The 27,112-nt window shown below is 45.1% G+C and overlaps 2 protein-coding genes and 1 long non-coding RNA gene across 5 annotated transcripts; 1 reads left to right on the forward strand and 2 right to left on the reverse strand.

The window, feature by feature from the left end:
• Positions 1–99: 99 nt before the first annotated feature.
• man2b1 (mannosidase, alpha, class 2B, member 1) lies at positions 100–8,353 on the reverse strand. Its single transcript, XM_029142562.3, is given in 24 exon segments — positions 100–667; positions 1,519–1,621; positions 1,734–1,883; positions 2,270–2,494; positions 2,621–2,659; positions 2,661–2,702; positions 2,777–2,864; positions 2,942–3,043; positions 3,131–3,249; positions 3,336–3,456; positions 3,532–3,629; positions 3,802–3,984; positions 4,105–4,221; positions 4,319–4,426; positions 4,902–5,011; positions 5,131–5,209; positions 5,347–5,467; positions 5,545–5,744; positions 5,845–5,990; positions 6,071–6,203; positions 6,484–6,677; positions 6,762–6,935; positions 7,919–8,021; positions 8,197–8,353. Coding segments are annotated over 24 exon segments (2,994 nt in total). The 5' UTR covers positions 8,332–8,353; the 3' UTR covers positions 100–563.
• Positions 8,354–8,867: 514 nt separating this feature from the next.
• LOC114860821 (NLR family CARD domain-containing protein 3-like) lies at positions 8,868–16,401 on the forward strand. Of its 3 annotated transcripts, none has more exons than XM_055511806.1 (9): positions 8,868–9,009; positions 9,604–9,721; positions 9,924–10,046; positions 10,258–10,487; positions 10,613–12,419; positions 13,350–13,523; positions 14,393–14,566; positions 15,348–15,521; positions 15,741–16,401. In XM_055511806.1, the coding sequence occupies exons 2-9, from the start codon at positions 9,618–9,620 to the stop codon at positions 15,760–15,762; spliced, it is 2,808 nt and encodes a 935-aa protein (XP_055367781.1). In that variant the 5' UTR covers positions 8,868–9,009; positions 9,604–9,617; the 3' UTR covers positions 15,763–16,401. The 3 variants fall into 3 exon arrangements, with proteins under 3 accessions (XP_055367781.1, XP_055367780.1, XP_055367783.1); XM_055511805.1 differs by having other exon boundaries at positions 8,869–9,009; positions 10,610–12,419; XM_055511808.1 differs by having other exon boundaries at positions 8,869–9,009; positions 10,267–10,487; positions 10,610–12,419.
• Positions 16,402–18,587: 2,186 nt separating this feature from the next.
• LOC129604620 (uncharacterized) lies at positions 18,588–25,598 on the reverse strand. Its single transcript, XR_008695659.1, has 2 exons — positions 24,007–25,598; positions 18,588–23,677 (listed from the first exon to the last, which is right to left on the reverse strand). It is a non-coding gene; the product is annotated as an uncharacterized LOC129604620 (long non-coding RNA).
• Positions 25,599–27,112: the final 1,514 nt, after the last annotated feature.

Genomic DNA, 27,112 nt, shown 5'->3' on the forward strand with positions numbered 1-27,112 from the left:
GCCACCAATTTCATTTGTAGCTTTCAATGGCAACTTCCCATGAGATTCATAAGTGAGAACCATCTGTATACACAGTATTTAAGAAGGATTTGAACAAAGTAAATGATACATTTTTATTCCCAGCTGCTTGATTCTCAGTATAAAATCATTTACAAAGTATATACAGAAGTAGAAATAGTTTCACTTATTGCACAGTTGATACTTAGAGGCACCAGAATAAGGCACAGAAGTGGTGAGATTTGTTTCAAGGCTGATGTTTGTGTCAGATGCGGGGCTTTTTGGAACCACTATGACTTTAATGTGACCTACAGTACAAAAAAGGCAGCTTCAGCTAATTATGTCGAAAAAATGGACAAAATGTTCTTACATTCATCAATGTGGTACAAAAATCATAATCAGTGTTGATAATGAAACCTGAAGCTCAGCCCAGTGACTGCCGGTTTACCTGATGTTGTGCTGAGAGCACCGTCTTATTCTTTGCCTCATTTAAAATCTGTCCCCACTTGGTCAAATCAAAACCCAGCAAGAAAGTGCATCACTAATTAATTTTCATGTGTAAACGTTCATACGAGTCGGACTTTGAGCAGGAAAGTTCGGATCTCCATCGGCTTCAAGGTCACCTCCCACTCTGAAGGGACCTGGAGTGTCTTCAGCACAGTCTTCTCCTCTGAAAAGCAGGAACGAGCGTCAGCGTTGGACCAACTAAGAACAGCAGCGTGTTCTGTTGGTGATGCTCAGTCTAAGTCTAAGTACCAGTAGCTCCAGGAAGGCTACACATCTACTGCACGTCCTAACATGAGCCTTGTTAAACTATTACAACACATTTATGACTCATCCCCTGTTAATTAGTCCCCACAGAGAAACTGCCTCTCTATTAATTTGGATTCAGCTCAGCAGTGGTCGCCCTCAGAATTAAAAGGCTTCAGTGAATTCCTAGAGTCACTGTTCTAACGGAACTCAACCGTCGGCCAACTGGTCCATCACTGACTGGCAGGAAGCCGGAGCTGAGGATCTGCCAGCATGCTGATGAGGTAGATGTGCCACCGTTTGGCTGCAAGCTCCTTATTACGTCAGTAATCCGCAAAATACAGGTTCTGTTCTGGATCCTCCACCGTGATGAGGGTGAACAATGGTTCATGGTTGCTTTGTTGGTGTCAGAAGTAGCTGCTCTCATTCACCAGCTCAGGATCAACACTATCGCTTATTATTGGCTGCCCCCGTCTAGTGTTAAAGGATACATTTTATTTTAATTCAGTTTAAAAAGGCAGATTGTCCCCATTTTACAAATCAAATCATTTTGTCATGTCAGCAGTGGATTTTCATCTAATGCCAAAGAGATAATCGCTCAGTTTTTGCTCATTACTGAGGGTCAATACTTAAACTACTAGTTAAATGTAATTTTAGGGTTTACAGTCAACATCCGTTGATCCAAACATTAAATTGTCTTACATTTTAATCAATGAGCAGGCCTATTTAATTATCTGCATGTTCATATGAAGACACGCAGGCGTCCTGTACCTTCGTCTGGTGTCCAGTCAAACCGTTTCATCTCCTCTTTCCACTGATTGGCCGACAGGTTCAGCTCAGACACGCCCAGCACATCCAGAGAGGAAAACAGCTTCTGCACACAGAAACGACAGGCCCATAGAGTTACACTAAACATGTTGACTGGGCTGATCTCATAAATCCTAAACACAGCTTTTATCTTCATAAGGGGCGTTTCCTCATCTGACCTGCAGGCTGATGGTGACGGGCTGAGAGTTCACTTTGCTCTCCCGGCTCTGGAACTGATGCTCCAGCCTCAGGAGAACAGAGTCTTTGTCCCATTGTGACAGTGTCAGCAGATGAACAGCAGGGGGCAGTGCAGCCTGGAGCCCCGAGAACTAGACAAACAACAAAAGGCATTTCATACAAGACAAACAGCCCTTTGGGTTAGGGCCTTTGCTTTTCAGCAAAGGTCTCCTGACATTTAGTGAAATCATGTGTAAAAATGCTAATATGTCCGACATCTGGACAGAAATTACCCAGAACAGGAAGCAGATGTTCAGTCACTGAAATTACCTGTAGTATGTAATTAAAATAAAATGCTAAAGATCAACTTGTTGACTGAACGTTCTTGCTCCAGGGAATCAGCAGTGAGCAAGAAAAGGAAGAAAACAACAACATGAACCTAAAACCAGCTCAGAGTTTGACATTACCAGCACTGTAACCTACACTACAATGCTGTTTTTCTTAAAACATAATCATAGATTATGTTACACTTTCTCACCTCAAATTTAACGCCTGGCCTCAGATCTCCTTCACTGAACGTCAGCAGCGGCTGCAGGACCTCCTGCTCTGCCAGGGGCCGGTGCCTGTCAGCGGCGGCGCTGGGGCGTTCGAGGGAGAGCAGGAGGCGTCCGCGGACAACCAGCCCCTCCGGGAAGATGTCGGACGTCTCGTTGAGAGGCTCGCCAACTCCACGGTTGTCGTCGTACAGCAGTCGGCGATGGAGCTGAGGGGGGACGGTTCAATGTGAAACTGTCCTGTTGCATCATTTATTAGGTTAAATACCTGGAAACATTAGTCTGCAGGGGGAAGTAAGACGGAACAAGCAAAGCAGGAAACATCTAGATCTCACCATGATTTCCAGAGAACCGTTGTGGATGCTTCCTCCTCCCTTGAGAGCGATCAGTCACCACCGTGAGCTGGTCCATGTCATCCTGCAACACACGCAGACAGACATCCATCAGTAGATGATCAGGTTCATATGCCTGCTCCATGTAAATGCACTTACCTTAATAAAAGCGCGGGAGTTGATGGGGTAGTAGTTTCCAGCGATGGGCTCAGTCTGGTTCAGGTTCCACGTCGGTCTGAAGTCTTTCCTGTGGGAAAATGACACAACAACCTGAGCCTCCTTTGATCTGATCAAATAGTCAAACCTCTCGTTCTGAATGCTGACCTCCTCTGCAGGACCTCTCTGCCGTTGGAGTCCGTGTAGAACACGCCTGAGGTTTGGATGCTGGTGTCCAGACGGGTGATCACCTCCTTCCCCAGGTGGTCGCTGATTGGAACAGGACAGAACGGGAGCGAGGTTTCTAACCTGTTACCTTGGTTTCCAGCATATACACTGTGACAGGCTCACACTCACTCTATGGGCAGCGGCCCCACTGTCCACTCCAGCTCCAGAGCTCTGCTGTCGGCGTAGAGTCGAACCACCTGAGACACCCAGGGAGCAAACCACTGCCTCACTTCCTGCACCACAGACGTCTGGACAGAAAGAATCAAAACCACAACAATTATTAACAAAAACAAACCTGTTAATCTATTTATTACCAGAAACGTTATGATTCTACCTGAATGCTTCCGGTCTTGGCGGTTTTACTAATGATGAAAGGTGTGGAGGAGTTGGGTCTGAAGATGTAGGCTCCAGACGCCTGATGGCTCTCCACGTTCCTGCCGTCGCTGGCGTTGTACCTGGAACACAAACAGGAAGAGACTGTGACACCAGGTATTCACTGATGTGTTAAGAGTGTTGTGACAGATACCAACCAGTAGAAGTTCTGTGTGAGTTTGATGCTCTGCTTTGTCTCCAGGTTGCTGAGGCTGCTCAAGAGGCCGGTGTCAGGGTCAAAGGTCACTTGTAGAAACTGGAGCACATGAACAAAACACATGTGGACATATGTTAAACTTTAAAAATGCATCCAAGGATAGAACTAACATGTAAATTAGACCTTTTCACATAGAAATTTCAAATACAGACTTTAAACCAGCAGCTTTGTTAGTGACTATAGTTATAATAAACTTATAATAAATGCAGACCTTGTTCTGGATCACTGTGGGTGTGCGGTGCCGTACGGAGGCGAGAGGTGGACCATCCAGAACCAGCGACACCGAGTACGTGGTGTAGCCCAATGGAGGAGCCTGGACCTCAAACACCAGCTCGTTCACAGCGAAGCCTCGGTTCCTCCTCAGCTCCTGAGTGGCTCTGGACACTGGAACCACCTGGAACAGAAACACAGACGAGACTTTGGGTTTATAATAATAAAAATGTTCAAGTCTGGATAGAAGGGATAATATTCACATCACGTCATTATGTGATCACTGTGAAGTGATAATACAGACCTGACATGGCACAGCTTTCCCTCTGACATCAGAGACCGTGTACGCGGTTCCATTCACAGGCAGCCTGAGCGGCCACGTGACTGGCCGAGCGAGAGGGTTGTACACGCCGACCAAAAACTGAGAGCAGGGAGAGAAAGCGCAACAGTTATCACAGAACGATGATGATAGCTGTGGTCGCGTCATCAGTCTGTGCCATGATCTTCTTGTGTCTCACCTTTTTAAAGAGCTCGGTGGGAGGACACACGCTGATGTTCAGGTGGTCGCAGTAGTTCTGTTTCCCAAACACACCAGTCAGAGCACCCAGACTGTTACTGATCAGGAGCTGAGAGAGAAACTCAACATCAGGACTCATCGTCTGAGTTCTACAACATGCTTGATGAAATGTTACACTTCGTTCCAATAATGCACATCTGCAGCTACATTTTCTACCAAACAACGTCTATGTAACTGGCTGCCCACTGCTCCCCCATGGTCAAAAGCAGAGACAGATTATGTCCTTTAACACATGTAAGTACACAGTACTACTGTACTGTACTGCTTTGTACTGTGCCAACACAAACTGTTCTGTACCTGTATTCTTGCTCATCTGTACTGCTGTTGTGAGAGGTAATTTCCCCACTGCGGGACTATTAAAGGTTTTCTTATTCTTATTCTTATTCTTAATGACAAATAAAAGTTTTATTCTATGATCACAGGGCTGCTACACAAAATGTAGCCTCTAGAGGGCCCTACTGGACTGTGTGAGAATCCTTCTCTGGGTTTTGTTGGGCATGATGGGCATCACCAAGGTAAAGTACCTGACAGTGCTGCCAGCCGTCAGCCAGCCTCCTGGCATAGTCGTTGGCTACGTGCTGCTTCTCAGTGCCGGACACTGCGTCATGGTGCTGGGCCACAGCCATGGCTTCCTCTGCCAGTGACAGACAAAGAGGTGATCGATTATCATCAACCCTCTGAAGTATGTGAGGAGTTATTCAGCAGCTCCTGATGCATGCGATCACACCCAGGAGGCAGGAGGACAAGTCTTACTCATGGTGTCACTGTCCGCGCCCCGGTACGGCCCCTCTCTGGAGGCTCGACCAGCGAGGACCTCCAGCTGCTTACATATCTGAAATAGAGGAACAACCCGTCAGCGTGTTGTTGGTCAGCACATTAACCCGCTTTTCTCTCTGCAGCTCCCAGACAGTGGCTTTAGTCGACATCAGTGCTCAGACTCACTAACGGAGCCAGAACCTGTACCAGTACCTGCAGATTGCTGTTGCTGATCCTCTCGTAGCGTTTCAGGGCCGGGCGGCTGGTGAAGTAGCCGGTCCAGAAATCGTGAGCGTTGTCTGCGTAGGGGAAGAAATCGTCTCTCTTCAAAGTCCTGAGGACACGGTCAAATGAAAATCGATGTTGAAACTTAGTTTTTTTCCACCGTGAAGAGCGGACTAGTTCAGCTACCAGGTGAGGTTGGCTCGGTGCAGCTCCTGGAGGTAACAGGAGGGCGTGGAGTAGAGCACGTTGACTTTGCTGCCGTTCGCCTGCTGGGCGTTGACATAGTGGATCAGCTTGTCCAGGTTCTTGTACCATAAGTTGGCGTTTTCATACTGGAAGTCTGAGCCCATGGTCATTATGATGTGATTGGTCTTATACACCTTAGCCTGAGAGATAAAACACAAAATAAACACAGGATATTTAATATGTACATAAAACTAAATAAAACCCTTTGTCAGTTTTTTTGGAGTCATGTTTGTGTCAAACCTGACTGTTCGCGATGACGAGGAAGCGCTTCACCACATCGTCAACGTTATAGTCCTCCAGGTGGGGGTCGTCTCTGATCGGAGCATCGTGGCAGAGCTGGTCCCAGCAGAAGCCCTCGGGGGGGTTGTACCCGTTGGGAAGGATCCCTGTTGGGTTGGTGGTTACAGGAAACGCTTCCAGGCTCAGTCCAACTATGAACTAAGTAGTGGAAGTGCAGTGACCTTACCAGTGAAGAGGTCAGCCATGGGGGGCGTGAGGCTGTCAGACGCCCTCCACAGAAGCTCTTGTTCCCGCTGCACCATCCTGTGAGTCCGGTCCTGGTAGTCCAGACGCCCGAAGAAAAAGCCGTCATATCCCATCTGGAACAAACAGAGGTTATAGTTAGAGTAACGCTCAGACAAATCATTTAGCTTCATTTTCTCTAGCTGTCACTGATTAATACATATCAAGGTACCAGCATAGAGGCATCATGCGTAGACGGCTTCTTAATCTGGCTGTTATTAGTATTTGCTGAATTTATGAAATTCAGAAATGTAAAGATTTTCTTGAAATAATCTCCATAAATCGTGAATATTAACTCCGTCTCAGTCAGGAGCTGGATTTGGTTCTGTTCAACATCTGCAGCTAAAGTTACTGCACCTGTGCAAACATGGAGGCGTGTTCGCGAGCGTGGCCAAAGGGGTCAATGTGCCACGCGACTCTGGGTCGGCCACACGCTCCAAAGGTGTCGTTGAGGAACCTCAGGCCCAGAGTCATCTGGTCAATGACGGCACTGTAGTGGGTGGTGGCTTCGTCACTCATACACCAGCCGCCATTCACAAACTCCAGCCGACCTGGACACGCGGAGAACAGAATGAAGCGTTAGTCGCTCCAGGTTGGAGGCGTCCTGTGTAGATGCACAGCGTCGCCTCCCGTACCTTCGTTCACCAGCTGTTTGACCGTCTGCTGCATGCTGGAGCTCTGCTGCCTCCACCAGCGGTAGAAGAAGGCCGTCTCCACGTAGATGAACCGTCTGTCTGGATTCTTCAACAGCTGATCAACCACAGAGTCCAGGATGTACTGCACCCCTGCATGCTGGATGTCATTACGGTCTACACACACAGTAATCATGATCAAATACATTGTCTCTAAACTCCTGAGAGAATGTAACTGATGCATATTGAAACATTATTTTATGTTATTTTTAAAACAACAACACACGCTAAATAATAAACATTTGTCATAAGTAGCTACAATTACAGTGAATATAATTTGTTGTGCATAACGATGAATTCCAACAATATTATTGTCTTGTTTATGGTTCACTTTAATATAAAACAAAGTTTGTGTGCACACTTTCGGTCATCAGCGCTCACAAAAACCAAACAATAAACACACATCTAGTGGGTTCAACTTCTGCTTTACACAACCACACAAAACAATGTGTCAGATGATGGTCACCTGCTGAGTGCAAGGCTACTGTAAAAAGACATGTGATGCTATGATCAAAATATCTAGACACTAAAGTTACATTATGAAGCTGAATACACACAGTTTATGGTAAATAACATTTAGATGTTAAAGGGCCTTAATGTTCACACATCATAATAAATTAGTGTAAATATTGTATTATATATTTATGATGTGAATGACTTGTAATTTCTAAAGCCTCTTAATGTCAGCACAAATAGCAGCTTGTGTACTTCCATACAAATGACTACTCATCACCAATCAGACTCGTTTCTGTTATCTGACTTAAGCTTCTGTGCGATAGATCGTGTTACGATTTACAACAGCCACTTCCTGCAAAACCACACAAACTGCAAACTGATAAATGTGAAGTTTAACTGCTTTGCCTCTCTTTAAATTGTAATTCATGCAGCATAAAAAGAACTTTTCATTTGTTGATAGCAGCAACTTTAACTTTGTAGTTCAGAGATGAACAAGGGAAGTCAGGGTAAACTTACAGATGCTACAGCAATTACAAAGTCATGTTTATAGTTTTTCCAGGGGTTGTTGTAATAAGTAATAAAGCAAAGGTTTTATTAATTTTGTTAGGACAACAACGTATGACTACTAGCACTGTTCAACTCACCTCCATAGTAATACTGGTCCACAGTCTTGAGCCAACCAACATCATCGTGTGTGTGAGGCACCAGGTGCACGTTCAGCATGTTGGGCTTGGTCACGTGACATGACTAAACTCAAACACAAACATACAGTATAAACACACAGCTCAGAATGTGACTGCTTCACTGCTGCTGTCAACAAACAGATGCCCCTTAGTGAAAATGAAAGCGACGCTAACAGCCTTTAGCACTAGCTACAGTCACTGTTCGCTAGCATAAACCTTTACGCTGAGGCTAAACGAACCTCGTATCCGCAGCTGGTGGCGGGTTGTGTTTCCTGGACGAGAGGAAAACTTAAAACTTCACCAGCGACGACGAGCAGAGCGAGGAGCGGCGCCTGTTTCACGGCCGCCATGACGGAAAATGAACCGCAGGTCATGTGACACCAGTTTACGATAAAGGGGTTCACGTGACACCTTCACGTGCTGTCAGTGGGCGTGGTTTAGACGTTAGAGATTCCGTGGCCGATATGTGTTTCCACTCTAACGTTAACCTGTAATATGCGCTAGAATCCAGAATTTAGATTAACCACAGTCAGGATTTAGAAAACATCATAGCACACAAACAGCTCTGGTTAGAGTCACTAATGATTCAGACAATGGTCTAGTTTCTGTTCTGTTAGATCTGAGTGCTGCATTTGATACAATTCATCATAACATTCTACTACAGACACTAGAACATAGAATCAGAATTACAGGAACAGCATTGGGATAGTTTAAATCCTATTTGTTGAACAGATTCCAGTTTGTTCATGTTAATGACAAATTCTCCACATGCACAAGGATTAGTTATGAAGCACCACAGGGTTCTGTGCTTGGTCACATGTGCAGAAATTAATGGACTTTTAATCTTCATTTCTTCAATTGAGTCTGAATCTTAGCCTCTCTCTGACACTTACTGAACAACTTTGTTGTCCAACTGGTTCAGCTACCGGTACTTCAACGCGCCTGCTTTCTTGTAAAGAGAGCGAGTAGAGCCTCAGGTGATCTACGTATCTTAGTGAATTCAGATGCCATTTTCAGACCAGAGCAGAAGGAAGAAAAATAAAACTGAGGTGGTGAGTGTTCAACAGTATTATTGTTGTAAGTCTGTTTGTTCTGTTAATATAGAGGAAGAAGAGACACGATCCACTTCTGTCCAGACTAACACTGACAGAAAAGTAGAGTTAAGATATTAATACGTGAAACTTCAGCAGGAAACAATCAAAGAACTTGATTAGAACCAACTTTACACACCACAATAATGCGGATATAAATATGTAGTAACATGGTTTCCTCCTCTGGACCAAAATCCACTTTAGCCTCATTTAATCTGCATTTGTTTTTCGGTTATACAGTTCATTATATATGTTTGTTTTGTACAAAACCTCTCTTTCATTTACTGAACAATGTTGTTCAACTGGTTAAGTGTGCGGGGCCGAGTGATCAAGTGATCCATGTACTGTAGATGAAGATTGAAGTACATATTCAAGTTCATTGTTGCTTATTCTATTGCACATTTGCTAAATTATGTGTTGGTTTTGTGCCAAACTTTTCAGCAGCTATGAAAACCAGATGTGTGGGAGTTGGTTTATGTTTTTGTTTGAGTCCTGAACAAGTTCTGAGATTTCTTATTCTGAGATCACAGTCTGTGTTACTTGTTTACCTCTCAGACTGAGGTCCAGAGATGAGTGTTTGTGTGGAGGAAGAGGATAGAGCAGAACTTCCAGGATCCAGCCGTCTGGACATGGACCAGTCCAAAGGTTCTGCAGCTGGAGCCTCACAGACAAAGTGAGAACTGATCCAACGTTGTGAAACCTTGCTTTAAATCTAATCTTCCACTACAAACACAAAGTTCCAAACTGATCTAAAGTATGAAACGTCCTGATCATCTGCAGCAGCAGTATTTGGTGCTTATTCACAGAAATCACTTTGATCACAGAATTTATCAATGACTGATATGTTATGAATTAAACCATGTTTATGTTTACAGACGTCAAAATCACAGACAGAGATCAGAACCTCCAGGATCCAACTGTCCTTCTATGAAGAGCGATCGGTCCAAAGACTTGAATCCTCCAGACTTCAGTGATGAACCTAGAGCCTCAAACACAAAGTAAGAGACAGTTTCTACTGTGAACTGATCTGATGAAGCTTTGATGAAGAAGACAAAATAAAAAACATGTTTAAAAAAATCTGTTGACGATGCAGAACTATTAGAGACAGAGACTATTTTAGACTGAGATGGATTTTTGAGTGCATGTTTCCTGTTCTCTGGGATCATCTGTGCTTCTACTGTTAATTCAAGCATCAACAAGTGATTTTAGTTCAGACAGAGAGAAGAGGAGTCGTGTTCCTGTGGAGGAGCAGCCGTCCTGCTGTGCAGTGTGTCAGGAGGTTCTGAAGGATCCAGTCTCTATCAGCTGTGAACACTGGTTCTTTAGACAGTGCATCACCTCATACTGGGACCAGTCTGGACCATCAGGAGACTTCTCCTGTCCCCAGTGTGGACTAGACTCTAGACTGCAGATGGGACGTCTGAACCGACCCATCCAAAGTGAGACTGAACATCATTTCTAATAAGACTGACTTTAGTATAATCACAGTTGTTCTGTGTTTATTCTTAGAAATTAAAAAGATTGCTTTTTTTAATTCAGACTGTGTTGTTTCTTCTTTCAGCAGATGTTGCTCTGCAGGAGGCTTTAGATGAACATAAGCTCAGTCTGAGGAGCAGATGTGAATGTGTGACTGAAGGAGGTGAAACAGGAAGCGGAGTCCTCCTCACCAGCATCTACACTGAGCTCTACATCACAGAGGGACAGAGTGAAGAGGTGAACACTCAACATGAGGTGAGGCAGCTGGAGACAGCTTCCAAGAAGAACACCCTCCATGATGCTCCCATCAAGGTCCACGACATCTTTAAAGCCTCCTCTGACCCACACAGACCCATCAGACTGGTTCTGACCAACGGCGTTGCGGGCGTTGGAAAAACCTTCTCGGTGCAGAAGTTCACTCTGGACTGGGCCGAGGGCCGGGAAAACCCAGACGTCAGTGTGGTGGTTGTGCTGTCGTTCAGGGAACTGAACCTGATCAGAAATCAGCAGCACAGTCTTCTCACGCTGCTCCATGTTTTCCATCCAACGCTCCAGAAGGTCCCAGCAGAGCAGCTCGCTGTCCTGAAGCTTCTGTTCATCTTTGACGGCCTGGATGAAAGCAGACTCTCACTGGACTTCAGCCGCAGGAAGGTTGTGTCTGACGTCACACACACGTCATCGGTCCACGTGCTGCTGACCAACCTCATCCAGGGGAACCTGCTTCCCTCGGCTCTGATTTGGATCACTTCCCGACCCGCAGCGATCCATCAGATCCCTCCTACATGTGTGGACAGGGTCACAGAAGTACGAGGCTTCACCGACGCCCAGAAGGAAGAGTTCTTCAGGAGGAGATTTAGCCACGAGCAGCTGTCCAGCAGAATCATCTCACACGTCAAGACGTCCAGAAGCCTCCACATCATGTGTCAGATCCCAGTGTTCTGCTGGATCACTGCTACGGTTCTGGAGCACATGTTGACTACAGAGCAGAGAGGAGCGCTGCCCACGACCCTGACGGACCTGTACTCACACTTCCTGCTGGTCCTGACCCAGAGGAAGAGGAACAAGTACCATGAGGGACATGAGACCAGTCCACAGGAGCTGATGGAGGCTGACAGGGAAGTTCTCCTGAAGCTGGGGAGGCTGGCGCTCAAACATCTGGAGGAAGGAACCATCATGTTCTACCAAGAAGACCTGGAGCAGTGTGGTCTAGACGCCACAGAGGCCTTGGTTCACTCAGGAGTCTGTACTGAGATCTTCAGACCAGAGAGTGTGATCCTCCACAAAACAGTGTACTGCTTTGTTCATCTGAGCGTTCAGGAGTTTCTGGCTGCTGTTTACGCGATGCACTGTTACACCAACGAGAAGGAGGAGAAACTGGACAGTGCTTGGGATCCTTTTTGTTTTAATGATGCAGAACTCAAAAATGGCCTATTCTTGGATAAGTTCCTGAGTAAAGTCACAAAGACATCCCTCCAGAGTCCAAGTGGCCACCTGGACCTGTTTGTTCGCTTCCTTCATGGCCTCTGTCTGGAGTCCAACCAGAGAATCTTAGGAGGTTTGCTGGGTCACACAGAGAACAGTCCAGAAACCATCCAGACAATCATTAACAAGCTGAAGGAGATGAACGGTGATAAAATCTCTCCAGACAGAAGCATCAACATCTTCCACTGTCTGATGGAGATGAACGACCACTCGGTCCATAATCAGATCCAAGAGTTCCTGAAGTCAGAGAACAGATCAGAGAAGAAACTCTCCTTGATCCAGTGTTCAGCTCTGGCCTTCATGCTGCAGATGTCAGAGGAGGTTCTGGATGAGTTTAACCTGAACAAGTACAACACATCATGGGATGGACGATGGAGACTGATCCCAGCTGTGAGGAACTGCAGAAAGGCTCAGTAAGTCCAACGTTAATGTGATCATTAAAAGCTGAAGCCTCAGTGTTAAAGAGAAACACACTCAGAATCTAAAAGTTCCACAGACTGAAACATCTACTACTGGTTCCTAGAAGACATCTTTGTTGCAGATTAGATCAAAGCAGCTGTAAAGTCAGTAAACATCAGTATCTTCAGTTTTTATCTGACGGATGTTCAACAGAAATCTAACTTTGGATTTTAGCTCTGAAGAGGTTTGGGGACAACATTTTTCCTCTGTTGGATGAATCAGAACATCCCTCTCTCCATCCTTTTAGTGGAATCTAAGATGTGTACAGATCAAAACTAAACAGAACTAAACAGAACAGTGACTGAATCAGCAGCCACAGTCTGTGTTTAAAGCTGATTTAATCAAACAGCAGCTCCTGGAATGAACAAACCAGATTAATGAGAATAAAACCAATGTCTTATCAGATGCCATGTAAACAAGTCTGAGGTCAAAGGTCAGCCCTTTGCAAAAACGGTAGCAGACTAAAACAATCAGGTAAGGTTCTACAAGAGAAAACTACAAACTTAATGAACTGGTTTCCAACCAGCTGAACTCGGCTTTAGGGCATAGAGAACAGAACCTCTTAGATCTACTGGTTCTAGTTGTTTCAATAGTCAGAAGAAAGGTAGACAGAGAAACACATCCAGTTGATGTGAGAGCAGCTACAGCCTCCATCACATTAAACACATCACAGCTTCCTGTCACAACTGGACATGTAGACGTTACAGTGATGTGACAGACGCTTCTGTCCAAACTATCTGCTCTTCATCACATTGATCATGTTGACACAAGGGTCACACCACACACTCTGTGATGGATGAGACCGACTAAACTACAGCTGCTTCAGCATCAACATTCATGAAGTCAGTTCACATTTATAGACTTAATATTTTCTGTCATCACAGACTTTCTGACTGTGGACTCTCAGAGACTCACTGTGAAGTTGTGGCCTCAGCTCTGAAGTCCAACCCGTCACATCTGACAAATCTGGACCTGAGTAACAACAACCTGCAGGATTCATCAGTGAAGGTTCTGTGTGCTGGACTGGAGAGTCGTCACTGTCGACTGGAGACTCTGAGGTCAGTGTTTTTCCTGGTTCATGTCTCAGCAGCAGTTTTTGAGCTCGTCGCTTCAAACATCTCCACTTCAACCTGTGTGTGATGCTTCCTGTCAGACAATGATGTCACTTTGTAGAGACACGAATATGAGCCTGCAGACATGTTACAGAAGCTTCTAGTTTCAATGTAGGACCAGAGGAGAGAACATCCATCTGACTGGGATCAGTTCTAAAGATGATTCACTTCATCAGTAATGGTCAGTTTGGAGTTTGATCCAAACATTGGTCTGAACATTTTCCATCAGACGACACAGAATAGTCTTTGCTCTAACACGTCTGGTTTTCTCCTGGTTCCAGCAGCATCTTGTGAATCAGTGCTGACATCAACAGGTGTATGAATGTTGTGCTGACATGTGGATGATGTGTAGTGTCACAAACTGGAATTTTAGTTTGCCATTTCCTGTTTTATTTTCTTGCACTTCTGGTTTTGTCTTATCACGTCTAGTTTAGCTTTATTTTCCAGTCACGTGGTCTCACCAGCTGTTTTCTATCAGTTATTACTCACCTTTGTCTTGTATTTATTGCCATTCCCAGTTGTCAGATTGTTAGCTCGTATCCCTGTGTCTACAGCCTTGTACCAGTTCAGATTGTGTTTTTGACCTTGCCTTGCCTGTTCCTTGGCGGCACTTTTGGACACCTGCTTTGTTAATTGAACCTTAAACCTTCACAAACCATATCTGCGTGTTGTGCTAATCTGATTCGTGACATGTAGAAGCTGAGATCATAATGACACAAAAACACAAGCACAAAGTCACTCTGCTCATTTTGGACTAAACATCAGTGATCAGGACAAATCTGACTCATTATTAATGCTTTGATCCAATCTTTCAGATTGAGGAACTGCAGGTTGTCAGAGATCAGCTGTGATTCTCTGGCCTCAGCTCTAAAGTCCAACCCGTCACATCTGACACAACTGGACCTGAGTGACAACAAACTGCAGGATTCAGGAGTGAAGCATCTGTGTGGTTTTCTGGAGAGTCGTCACTGTCGACTGGAGACTCTGAGGTCAGACTTCATGTTTGAGATTGATGTGATGTGAACTGCACCGAGTTTATCATAAAGTAATTGGCAGAAAGTTGTGAAAGTGTCGACAATGGTTTAAAACAAAAATATCAGATGAAGACAATTTTTAATTGTGACTCTTAAAACTGACTGAGACTAAATGAAGACACTTGTATAAAGCGGCTACAGAGAATCTGCTTGGAACGAACAAAGCAGGAGAGAATCAGCAGCAGCTTCAGAACAGGACACAGAACCAAACATTTGACTGAAGCTCATTAATGATCATCAAACTGCAGCAGAGACAGTGGATGATGTTTGATTATAGGGTGATAAATGTAGAGCAGCAGCAGAGTCTGACTGAGAAGCAGAGAACAGGAAATAAATCCTAGCAGAATTAGAGAATGGCCATGCACCTGCAGCAGGAAGCACAGCTGGTCCAGATACAGTAAGTGAAGAAGGTCAAAGGTCACTGACACCTTGGATCATACGCAGACAGTTTGAACGACACTAAAGCATTTGTGGAGTCAGTGTCTCTGTTCTCTGCTGGTGATGAAGCCTGAAGTTCACTAGTTCACATCAGAGATTAGACAGAAACATTGAACTTATCATCTGATCATATTGTTGGTTCTGTCTTCATCAAGACAACAAGAAACTACAGCAATCAATGAATAATAGACAAATGTCAAAATAAGTAGACAATATGATCAAGACAAATATGAATCAGGGATAAAAATCATAACCATGATGAGACAACTAACACTTCCATCTTTAATTCTTTACACAGATTAAGACGCTGCAGTTTGTCAGAGATCAGCTGTGATTCTCTGGTCTCAGTTCTGAAGTCCAACCCGTCCCATCTGACAGAACTGGACCTGAGAGAAAACAACATGTGGTCTTCATCAGTGAAGCCTCTTTGTGACCTGGTGCAGAGTCCAGACTGTCGACTGGAGACTCTATGGTCAGTAGAGGTTGGAGTCAGTGTGTGCTGCTTTCATTGTTTATTGTTAAAACCCAGTTGGTGTCAGCGAGATCGAGTGTTTCCTGTAAAGCTACAACATTCTCAGTAAAACTGTGAGAGGAAAACTTCTCCTGCTTTGAACACTGTTTCTACTGGATGTGACAGATGAGGAAGGGAGCTGATGTAGACACTCACTGAACTGCTCTCTGCTCTCTGCAGGTGGAAATGGTCTGTGTGGTGATGTCTCAGAACCAGCAGTACCGGTTGTGTGTAGAGGTTCTGACTGGTCCGTGTTACTAGAAGGTTGGGTGGACAATAGAGCATAATCCAGCACAAAGATTGGAGATTATTGAAGATGAAGACTATGTGTGGAATGATCTGAGACCAGCTTCGCCTTCGTCCTTGTGTGTTGGTCTGGATGTGAAGAGAATCCTCTGTGGACCTGAAGCCTCTTTCTGCTCCTCTGTCCTTCTACACAGTCTCTGCAGACACATAGACTCTTTCTGCATATATCTTATTTCTTCTACCTTTAAACTTACAGGATCCAAGCAGATTCTGCTTTAACAAAAATGTTGCTTCTGTTTGCATCCCACAATAAAAATGATTGCTGGGACTGAGTCTAAAGCCTTTTGCTGCTGCTGTGGTATGTGGTGTCAGACATAAGTGTTCACCCTAAAGGAAACACACAGAACATGACGTCTCTAAGTCCAAAAATTAATAAAGTAATTAATAAAGTAATTGTTTAATTCAAGCATTTAAGCCTTTGTGTTATGTGCACATAGATTAGTTTTGTTTTGTTGTGTTAAATGCACTGTGATTTTTAAAGTTGCTTGTAATTCGAACAAAAAGTTTGGGTCAAAATACAATAATTTTAAAATTACGTACCATACCATTTGGCAACACTGTCGACCACTCTGTTGCTCTCTGTCATGAACATTAACACACACTGCATTAGCAGCATTGTAGAGATGGGAAGTTCGATTCTTTTAAATGACTGGGATCTTTAAGTCTCGAACAGTAAAGTGAACAAATCATTTCAAGTCATTCGTTCATTTCGTTCATTTACAGCAGGTGGCGCTGTGGGCGTTGTAATAATGGTCGCGGTTCTCAAACACTATATACTGAAGACAACATGGTTTGCTTCAGCAGCAAATTATAATCACAACATGCCACAAGCGATTCAAACCATGTGAAAACCTAGCGATCACGCACCACGTTAACGTGTCCTGCATCTTCCCTCCCATTGTTGTTTAACAGCGTGACAGTCGCTTGGTAGCGGTCACATGTATGGCAAGCCCCAAGGGTCACAGGAACGACGCTTCCGAGTCGCGCCTCGTTCGTTTGTGACGGGTCACGTGTCACGTGTCACGTGTCACGTGACTGCTACTCCACCACCTCGACCTGTACTTCTAGGAACATGATAGTTGATGTAACTCATGGAGTTGGGTCGTTTAAACTAACATTCATAAATCTCGTCCTTTACTGATTTACCTGTTACCTGTCAGCGCCCAAGTAAAACTGGGTGAAGCGCATATATGCCTGTCGGCATATATGTCAGGATCCTGTTCGTGGACTTCAGCTCTGCCTTTAATAAAGTCACCCCTGGAATAAACTGACCCAGCTCCCTGATCCCACGTGTCAGTGGTTCAGGAGCTTCCTGACCGACAGGAGGCAGCAGGTGAGGCTGGGCAGCATCACATCTGGGGCACCACAGGTGTGCGTCCTCTCCCACTGATCTTCTCCCTCCATACCAATGACTACACCTCAGGCAACCTGTCTCTGAAACTCCTGAAGTATGCATCCAGAATGGTGATGAGTCTGCATACAGACGGGAGGTGGAGCAGCTGGTCCAGTGGTGCAGTCAGAACCAGCTGGAGCTCAACACGCTCAAGACTGTGGGATTGACGGTGGACTTTAGGAAGAACCGCCCCCTGAGACAGCTCACCTACCTGCCCCAGGAGCTGCTGAGTGTCTTCTACACGGCCATCATCCAGTCTGTCCTCTGCACCTCCATCACTGTGTGGTTTGGATCAGCCACCAAGCAGGACAGACACAGACTGCAGAGCGTGGTCCAATCAGCAGAAAAGATCATTGAGACTGAGCTTCCTTCTATTGAACACCTGTTCTGGTCCAGATTCAGAAAACGGGCTGTCAGCATCACTGCTGACCCACACACAAACTGTTTAAGCTCCTCCCCTCTGGCAGGCGTCACAGAGCCATAGCCACCAGAACCAGCAGAACCAGCAGAACCACCAGACACAGAGTCAGCTTTGTCCCCCTGACTGTTTCTGAGCGAAACTCTACCAGTCACATAACACAATGACTCAATGACTCTCCACAGACACAAACATAAATGTGCAATAACAACAAATGTGATATAGTGAGCTGCAGTTTATATTATTTATTTGTTCTTTTTTGTAAATAACTATAATTAAAATTGTAAATAATTTTCCTTGTCACAAGAGGGAGAGTCAGACCACATACAATTCTTTGGTTGTCCTGTGCAAACTTCTGATTCTGATTCTAACATGCTACATTACCGTCTGATAGAAACACCAGTTTAATGTCCGCGCAACTGCCTTACCTCCGCAAATCACGAGAATAAAGTCATACTTCATACTCTCTTGGGAGGAGCTGCGGTCCCTGCCTGGACCACATGGACGGCAGGCCGGAGACCTACCCTCCCCATGAATGAGATCAAGCGAATGGTGTGGGTGCGAGAACGTATCTGAGAGTGCATGGGTTCACGTATGATTGACTAGTTCTTTGTGAGAGAGTTTGTGGTAGTGGGTGTTGATGTATGTGTGGGTGTGGCTGTGTGTCTGTGTGAGTTGTATGCGTGTGGTGCAGTTGGTTTGTTGGGGGTCTCGTTCCCGTCCGCGGTACGTGGATCTGCTGCCCGGGTGGTCTCTCTTCTGCCAGCCTCCAACAATTGCTGGCTTTTGTGGTTGTGCGGAGATGTAGGGCTGACAGCGTTGACCCAAGGTGGCCCACTCTGACCCACGGTGGCCCACTCTGATCCAAGGTGTGTGGTGGAAATTTTCCATAAAGAAGTAGATGAGAGAGTTGTCCTTTTGTGCGATTTATTGAAATAATAAAGAAAATAAAAATAATGGGGAAAGCAAATAAAAAGCATGGATGTTGATCGTGCACATCAACAAACCAAAAACCAGCTGGGGAGATCAGTGCACACACCACGAAGGTGTGATGCAAAGAGCCCACGATCCTAAAGTTACTTCTGCCTTTTAGCTTCTCTGTCCGACTAGGGTGGAATGTCTTTCCAACCCAATCAAATTACATGCACCATCTCCTCCCTGTTGCAGTGTGTGTGAAGATATTTACATTCTCACACCTGCATCGCTGACGTCCAACTATCTGTGAGAAAGGAGCACCAAGTCTCAACAGACAGAGACACAACTCGCCGACCTTGGGTTTGGGAGCTAGAGTTGAGAGTCTATCAGGCAGAGACGACCATTGAACAATGTAGGTGAAATGTCAAATGCATACAGTAAGACAAAACATAAGATATTAATTACAGAACATAAGTCATAAATCATATAATAACTGCATAGAAGTAAGGGAGAGACATAGAAATAAGGAAGAGACAATTTTTCCCATAACACTCCCCCCTTTTGATTACACATTAATCAACCACTAAAAGAATAAAATTGTCAACATCACATTCTGTAATAATAAAAGATCCTTGCAAATGAAACAATAAGGGTATTAACTCATCAAGATTCAAAATACACCTTCACATAAAATGCAAGTAACTTAGGGACAAAAGGTTGGGAGCTGTTTTTGGTGGATAGTTATACAAGAATAACCTCTCTATCGGCATGCGAAGAAAATGAGCCCATACCATCGTCAAAGTCATTAAGTGAGTTAGAGTTGGGGTTTTTGAACATAGTGCATTGTGTCATTTGATACGAGAGTGTTGCTGAAGTCACACGCATGATGAGACCTCTAACCAGTGGGATAACACAAAAACCAAACAAGAGAATCACAGCCATCTCAATGATAAAGGAAACAGCTGCAGACATGAGAACAGATTTCCATTTTCCAGACGTTTCGTCTAGTCAATTCCAAGGGAAAGAACCTATACCAGAGTTAGCTGAGACTCTGAAGGCCGTGTAGCGCCTTCGCCACAATACCATTAGAATCAGTGTTATTCAGGATGTAAGTACAACATGCGTCTCCAAACATAACACAAACGCCTCTTTTCTCTGCTAACAACGTGTCTACGGCCATTCAATTGTAATGTAATAAAGACAATTAATGTATAAATATATAATGAATAGGAGATTCAGGGATTTAACCAGAATGATGATGCATATTGCCGCTTGTGTTGTCTTTCATCTGTAGATGAAGGATAAAAATTTTTGTAGCAGTGAATAAAGTGATTGTGAGCAAATGAAACATCAAATTAATATTTAAACTCAGTGTTGTGAATTATGTGAAAGTTTCTCATTCAAAAGTGTTGTGTAAAGTTACATGGAAACATCATATGATCAAGGCAATAATCAGAGTAACATAAAATGTCTAACGCAACGAGGTTACAATTGATGTCTTGTAACAATCTGCTTCTTCCTGTTGAACAGTAGCGTTAGATTGTTTCCAACCTGTGTGTTGATGTATTGCCAGTTCGTTGGGGTTCTTCAGGTTGTGATCAGCTGATCACAGAGACACTTGGGGTTCGTTATCACCGCCAGGTTTCCTCCCAATGTCGTCTGAGTCACTGTCACTCCCGTGATGTGAAGAGTCTACACGTCGTCCAGCGTCGGCAACTCAAGGCTGCTCGTGTGTGTGTTTTCTCAGGAGCGTGTGTGTAGATGTATGGTCTGATAGTGTGATTCACCGGCGCAGCTTCAGGCGGCGCTTGGCTCACACCTTTAGCTGAACGGTCAACGCAGCCTCGCCTCAGTGCGTGTGTGAGCACAGCGAGGGTCGTCCTTCTCAGTTCTTTTCGTCAGTGGTGGTTTTCTCGTGTGGTGTAGATGGAGGGTCGTCTGTTGGATCCGGGACCTTCCTGGATGGAGTTGATCCAAGTCGCTCTTTCTGCGATCTTCACAGTCGTGTTGGTCGTCAGAAGGTCCTGGAAGGGGCCTTGCCACCGTTTGAAGTTCCAGTGTTTCCTCCTGAACTCCTTAACGATCGCCCGTGCCCTGGTTGGATGGTGTAATGGTCCTGTCGCCTGTTTTCACCTGTTGGGAAATCTGAATTGTGGGGAAAAAGTGTTTGGGCGGCACTGCTTCCATCAGGCCCAAACCAGACTCCATGGCTACAGGTGGAACCATTCGTCAGCCAGAGTCTGAGTTCCTGTGAGGTACAAAATGTTTAAAGCACAGGGAGAGAGGAAGGAAAGGATAGAGAGAGTTGGAGAGAGGGAACAAGGATCAGGAGAGGAAACAAGGATCAGGAGAGGGAGGGGTTGTCGGGCAGTGACCTTCGCAGCAGCGTCTGCAGCTGCATGTCGGCAGAAACAAAGTCATCACTGATGTTGTGAGTCGGACAGTTACAAACAGCATTAGCTGTAGGTACTGTAGCAGGACAGCGTCCAGCAAAGCAGAACCTAATCATGATGTAAGATAGGTTTGCAATCAGACTTCAAAGCTTCCCATGCTTCCACAGAGAACCAACGTGTGACAAGCATCTGTGGAGTCTGTAGATGGTAACAGTCTCTCCTTCTGCTAGTTTACTAGCTTCAGTCAACGCGATCAACTCTGCAGCCTGAGCAGAGTAGTGTCTTAGCAAAGTGCCAGACTTCAAGACGACCTCTTGATAGTAACGTTCAGCATGTTGAGTAAGGTGGTGTTGTATCTAAGCCGTCGAGCTGTGGAAAGATGTGATGTTTTTCAAAAGAATCGAAGACACAGTATGAGGACAAAAGAACAGAAGTCGTACAACCTGATTTCTCATCCACTGTTTGAGTGAAAGGTCGCGTAGGGTCAGATCAGGGAGACCCAAAGTAGGAGCCAACTGAAGAGCAAGCATGAGGTCGGTGAACGTTGTTCAGCCTCAGACGTCCACGTGAGACAAGAAGTGGACGATGAAGACGTCTGCATCAGAACCCTGAGTGGGGCCTCAAAGACATTAAAGTTAGGAACGAAAGTCCTACAATAAGAACAAAGACCTAGAAAAGACATCAGCCGTTTTTACGTGCACGGTTTAGGCAGGTTTCACATTGCTTTAACTCTGTTGGGTGAGATGGATTTGCCATCAGCTGTAATTACAATAACCCAGAAAATAACCTTTGTCTGAACTAACTGTAATTTAGACAGGCTCTTTGTGGCCTGTAGCATCCAATGTTTCAGTAGCTTAGTGGTGTCTGCAGTAACGCCATCTATAGCTTCCTTTAAGAGGGTGCTGTTGTTTACATGGTTTGTGGTCAGATTTAGGTGTGATGACCACTGGTTCACATCCTCTGATCAAACCTACATCATGTCTGTGTGTGAGCCACAGGGAAGCAGGGCTTCCTGTAAGGCTGAGTGTTGGGTCAGAGCGTCCTCTGAAATGAAAATAAAAACAAAAGCGTGTAATGTGTGTCATTAGAATGTGGAGGTACCCAGTTCACTGTTTGCTGCACATGACAGGCAGAATAAAAAAAAGTTTTTTTTTTTTAAAGTATGCAAAGTAGGTGAATACGTCACATGGGGTCAGAAGTCGTTCACCAGTCTCCACCCCGTTGACATCTGTTCACGAAAGGACCCACGTCCTGTCATCTGACTCCATCATGTTTTCACAGAGGGACGTGTGGAGCTGTAGAATAAACATCAAAAATCTTTTTGTTCGTTAGTAAAAGAAATCGCAAGCGCAGACCTGTGTTCATCCCAAAAGAGGGAAGTTGAGGCCAGTTTGTCAGTGTGTGTGTGTGAAATCATAAACAAGCTGTGATGCAGCCTGTGTGAGGGCCTCAGTTACAGCCCCCCCTCAGCAGCCAATGATAAGAGCACAGCTGAGCTGAAGTTAACACCAACAAAAGAGGGATTATTTAGAATGTCTGTAGATGTAACCTGCACTCCGTCTGGAGTGGAAATCAATCAAATACCTAATTTACACATGAAATCTCTTCCTAAAAATTTAACTGGGCATAAGTTTGAAAGCAAAAATGAATGTTAAGGTGTCTTGCTGTCAGATGTTGCACAAGACAGTGAAAGAATAAGTTTTTCTTTAATAGTCTGGTACGTACAGTAATTATTATTACTTCTCTCTAATAGTCGTCTTCCCTTTAATAGTCATTAATAGTCTGTTTCAGTCAGTCTCGGTCAGTTTCAGTCGTCCTATAGTCTGTTTTTTTGTTTTTTCTACAGTCTGTTTTGTTTTTCTACAGTCTGTTTTGTTTTTCTATAGTCTGATTTTGTTTTTCTACAGTCTGGCCAGACAAACCTATATTGTGCACAAGTATTTTTAGAAACATGAAGGATTTTATTACTGAATTTGTTGCAAGTTAAAATAGTTTAAACCCATCAGACTGTAAAGTCATGCAGCAGTTGTCATTTAGCTGTTTGTCATCATTTTAAAATCACTCTGGGATTTTTTTGAGCAGAAAGCGATTCTTCATTGCGAGCAGATAAGCATGAACATGAATTTGAGCGTGTATCAGCTGTAAGCGTGTTTCTTCATTGCGTGTATAAATGTGTGTGTGTGTTTGCGGTACTGTCTTGTACGTCACGTGAAAAGGAACCGTCACCTTCCTCCTTCCCCAACCATCAGTCTGATGTGAGCGCCAGCGGGTGAAGCCTTTCGATGGGACAGTTGTTCCTCGATGACAGACCTTTCCTGGATCCTCGCATGCAGCTCTATTGGGCCGATCACGTCTGAAGCCTCTCCTGTTGTTTCAACCAGTGTCCGTGTCAGAGCACGTCTTCTCTGCTGTTGCTCTGTCCTTGTTTTCCTTTGCTGATTGTCATAAGCAGGTGTCTGTCAGACACACACGCTTGTAGTAGCTGGTTCATCTGAGGAGCCCAGAACGTGATGGCTGCAGACGTTGTGAGAGTCGCTGAGGCGTCCATGCTGTGGTCTGTGTCCTCCAGCTGCTGTGGTGTCAGAGCTTCCACCCTGTTCTGGTTGTTGGTCAGGCGCTTCTTCTCCTTCGGTTCTTCTGCTGATGGTGGGAAAGGAGTCCAGATCCGGATTTACCCTCATCGCGCTCAGTTCTGCATTAGGACAAAGAGCAGAAACAATGGGAGCATTTGCTCTTGACATGATATGTGTGTGTGGTGTGTGTGTGGTGTGTGTGTGTGGCAGAGTGCAAACAATTCTTCCCCAGAGTTGTTATCTCCTTTTTTCCTGTTACTCTCATCTTTTGTTTCTTTTAGGGCTTTAGTTTTGATAGTTTTGCTTTTTCAAGTATTTTCTTTTGTCTCTAATTTTTATTTTAAGGTGCGTATGTCCTTACACAAAGCGATTCTCCTTTTGAACCCATAACCAGTTTCCCACTCATGGAAACATGAAACGCACTAATAACCATATTTACTTTAATTACGTTTAGTTTTGTACGGTTTCTGTCTGGTGGTGAAGACTCAAATTGCCCCGAAACCGTCTTTCAGAGTCCGGCGGTTTCCTGCCTTAGATTTTTTGTGTGTTCCGGCCGGAACCTTCCCAAAATGCCTTTTTATCGGACGTCTCCGTAAAAAGGGAACCAACCTGATCTGGCGACAGAGCCTTTCACGAAGTATTTCCTCAACGTTAGGCCCCTCTAGGCCCGGGTCCCTCGTATCTTGAAAATACTTCACTCTGCGAACGCGCTCCCTCTTTCAGAAGCCGTCTTTTATACTCAGTCCCCCACATGTGGACCACGCACAGATCAAAAAAAACATGTCTGTATCCTCAGTACAGACGGAAGCTCGGTTCCACGAGCCAACCCTTAGCAACCGACGTCTCACCACCCAGAGCAGACTTTCACCTAATTAAGAACACGTATTATTGGGATTTTTTTTTTCTTCTCGATCTAATTAATTTTCCTAATCAAATTTAGTGTTTCAACCAAATAGAAGATTTCTTTCCTTTTTTTTCAACCAATTGAAATGTTTCAGCTAAATTAAAAATAAAAGTTCCAATCTTTTTGTTTTTTCCCGAATCGAAAGGAATCTCTCTCACCGGGCCAAATTAGGATTTGAGTTTGAATCTGAGTTCGTGGATCTCGTCAGAGGCGATCCAGACGGGTGAGCAGTCCTCCCAGCTCTGAATGTCTGTAGAGGTTTGGAGGCTGAGCGACCCTAGTCCTCAGGACTATCGTCCCTGGTCACACCGTCCAGACGACCTGCCGCGGGATCCTGCCGACAACGCCAATTTCTGTGGTGGAAATTTTCCATAAAGAAGTAGATGAGAGAGTTGTCCTTTTGTGCGATTTATTGAAATAATAAAGAAAATAAAAATAATGGGGAAAGCAAATAAAAAGCATGGATGTTGATCGTGCACATCAACAAACCAAAAACCAGCTGGGAGATCAGTGCACACACCACGAAGGTGTGATGCAAAGAGCCCACGATCCTAAAGTTGCTTCTGCCTTTTAGCTTCTCTGTCCGACTAGGGTGGAATGTCTTTCTAACCCAATCAAATTACATGCACCATCTCCTCCCTGTTGCAGTGTGTGTGAAGACTTTTTACTTTCTCACACCTACATCGCTGACGTCCAACTATCTGTGAGAAAGGAGCACCAAGTCTCAACAGACAGAGACACAACTCCCCGACCTTGGGTTTGGGAGCTAGAGTTGAGAGTCTATCAGGCAGAGACAACCATTGAACAATGTAGGTGAAATGTCAAATGCATACAGTAAGGCAAAACATAAGATATTAATTGCAGAACATAAGTCATAAATCATATAATAACTGCATAGAAGTAAGGGAGAGACATAGAAATAAGGAAGAGACAATTTTTCCCATAACAGGTGGCCCACTCTTTTTTTTTTTTTTTTTTTTTGTTTGTTCTGTCCAGCAGTTTAGCAAGCAGCATATATTACGCTGAATGCCATATTGTGATGGACAGCTTTGCTTTAACAAGAAGAGTATATATAGAATATATAGGGGTGCAACCAGCTGCTGAAACCAAGCAAATCTGTTAAGTAAACAATCGGAGCAAAAAAATAAGTAAATAAATAAATAAATAAGAAGCAGGGATGTACCTTAGGCTAACACATTTATAACTAAACAATTTTTGTACTGTGGTTTACCTTGGAGATTAATACTAATACCAATAATAGTGCTAAGGTATGTGCACATACTAATACAAACATATACATACAATATACATACATATGTGCATTATTATACATATCCCATACTACTTAATAAAAGTCATGACATACAACACCACAAATTCCATATTCACACGTTATTCATATTGGTAGTGATAAGTGTCAATAATACTTACAGTTGGATTTGGAAAGTGTCCCACTACAAGGTTAGTAAGGCTGTAGCTTAATATTATTCACCCAAAGGGTGAGGCAGACGTTGGTGCATGAACAATGCCACTTGTGGAAGCCAGGGTGATGTGAGGGGCTCCGCCACTACGCCCATCCAGCAAGCAGAGGAAGGAATCCCAGCAGCCAGGGAGCCCACACACCTTCAGTTCCAGGAGGGCAGGTGTTGCAACCCAAGCTGCCCACACAGAGCCCCCCAGGCAGAGCTGCAGCAGCCACACCTAAGGTCAGAGTGGGCCACCGGGGGTCAACGCTGTCCGCCCCATGAGAACCAGGGGCAAACACTCCCCCCGGCGGGAGGGTCGTCCTGAAAGAGTAGAGCCCGAGGACCCACGGTCCGTAGGGAGCCCGCCAGAAGATGCCTCCGTGCGCAGAGTGGGGCCCGCCCCCAGTCCACCACCCCCACACGAGCGGAGCGGGGCCTACCCCATCGGCCCGACCTTATCCCCTGGCGCTACAGCGGCCTGCAGCACAAGGCCAGCAATTGGTGGGGTCAGCAGAAAAGAGACCACCCAGGCAGACGATCATCGTACCCCGGGCGAAAAACCGGACCCCCCACACTTCAACCGCACCACACGCATACCAACTCACACAAACACAGACGCATACACCCACCCACATGTGCAACACACATCTTCACATCAACACATACAAACACCATAGACTCTCTCACAACAAACTAGTCAATCATACGTGAACCAATGCACTCTCAGATACATTCTCGCACCCACACCATTCGCTTGATCACATTCGTGGGGAGGGTAGGTCTCCGGCCTGCCGTCCATGTGGCCCCAGGCAGGGACCGCAGCTCCTCCCGAGCCCCGACCAACCCCCCCAACCCGGGGGAGGCAGAGGGCAGCAGAAAAAGGTACCCCAGAACCCTGCAACCCAGCTTGGACGTGAGTGTGTGGAACTAAAGTGCACTGAAGGTGGGTGACACCTCCAGGAGCACAACCGCTGGCTGACGGTGTGTCCCCCGGACAGTGCCCCCCCTCGCCCTAAATGTCTTTTTGCAGTTAAAACAGGGTGGTGATCTCTCCACCAGGGCCAGTGGCTCGCCCACAACTGGCCTCAGCCCCAGGCCCCAGTGAAGGAGCCCACCCCCGGCCCTAAATGTATGTGTATGTGACTAAGTATGAGGAACTTTGGGAGATACCCAATTTTCCGAGG

Source organism: Betta splendens, chromosome 1 (genome assembly GCF_900634795.4).
Source record: "Betta splendens chromosome 1, fBetSpl5.4, whole genome shotgun sequence".
Classification (NCBI taxonomy): domain Eukaryota; kingdom Metazoa; phylum Chordata; class Actinopteri; order Anabantiformes; family Osphronemidae; genus Betta; species Betta splendens.

Bases quoted from the DNA above. Each gene is read 5' to 3' on its own strand.
- LOC114860821 (XM_055511805.1), top strand. From the start codon at position 9,618: ATGAGTGTTTGTGTGGAGGAAGAGGATAGAGCAGAACTTCCAGGATCC. The intron at 10,047-10,257 runs GTAAGAGACAGT...AAGTGATTTTAG, and splicing joins CCTAGAGCCTCAAACACAAA to TTCAGACAGAGAGAAGAGGA. The intron at 10,488-10,609 runs GTGAGACTGAAC...TTCTTCTTTCAG, and splicing joins TCTGAACCGACCCATCCAAA to CAGATGTTGCTCTGCAGGAG.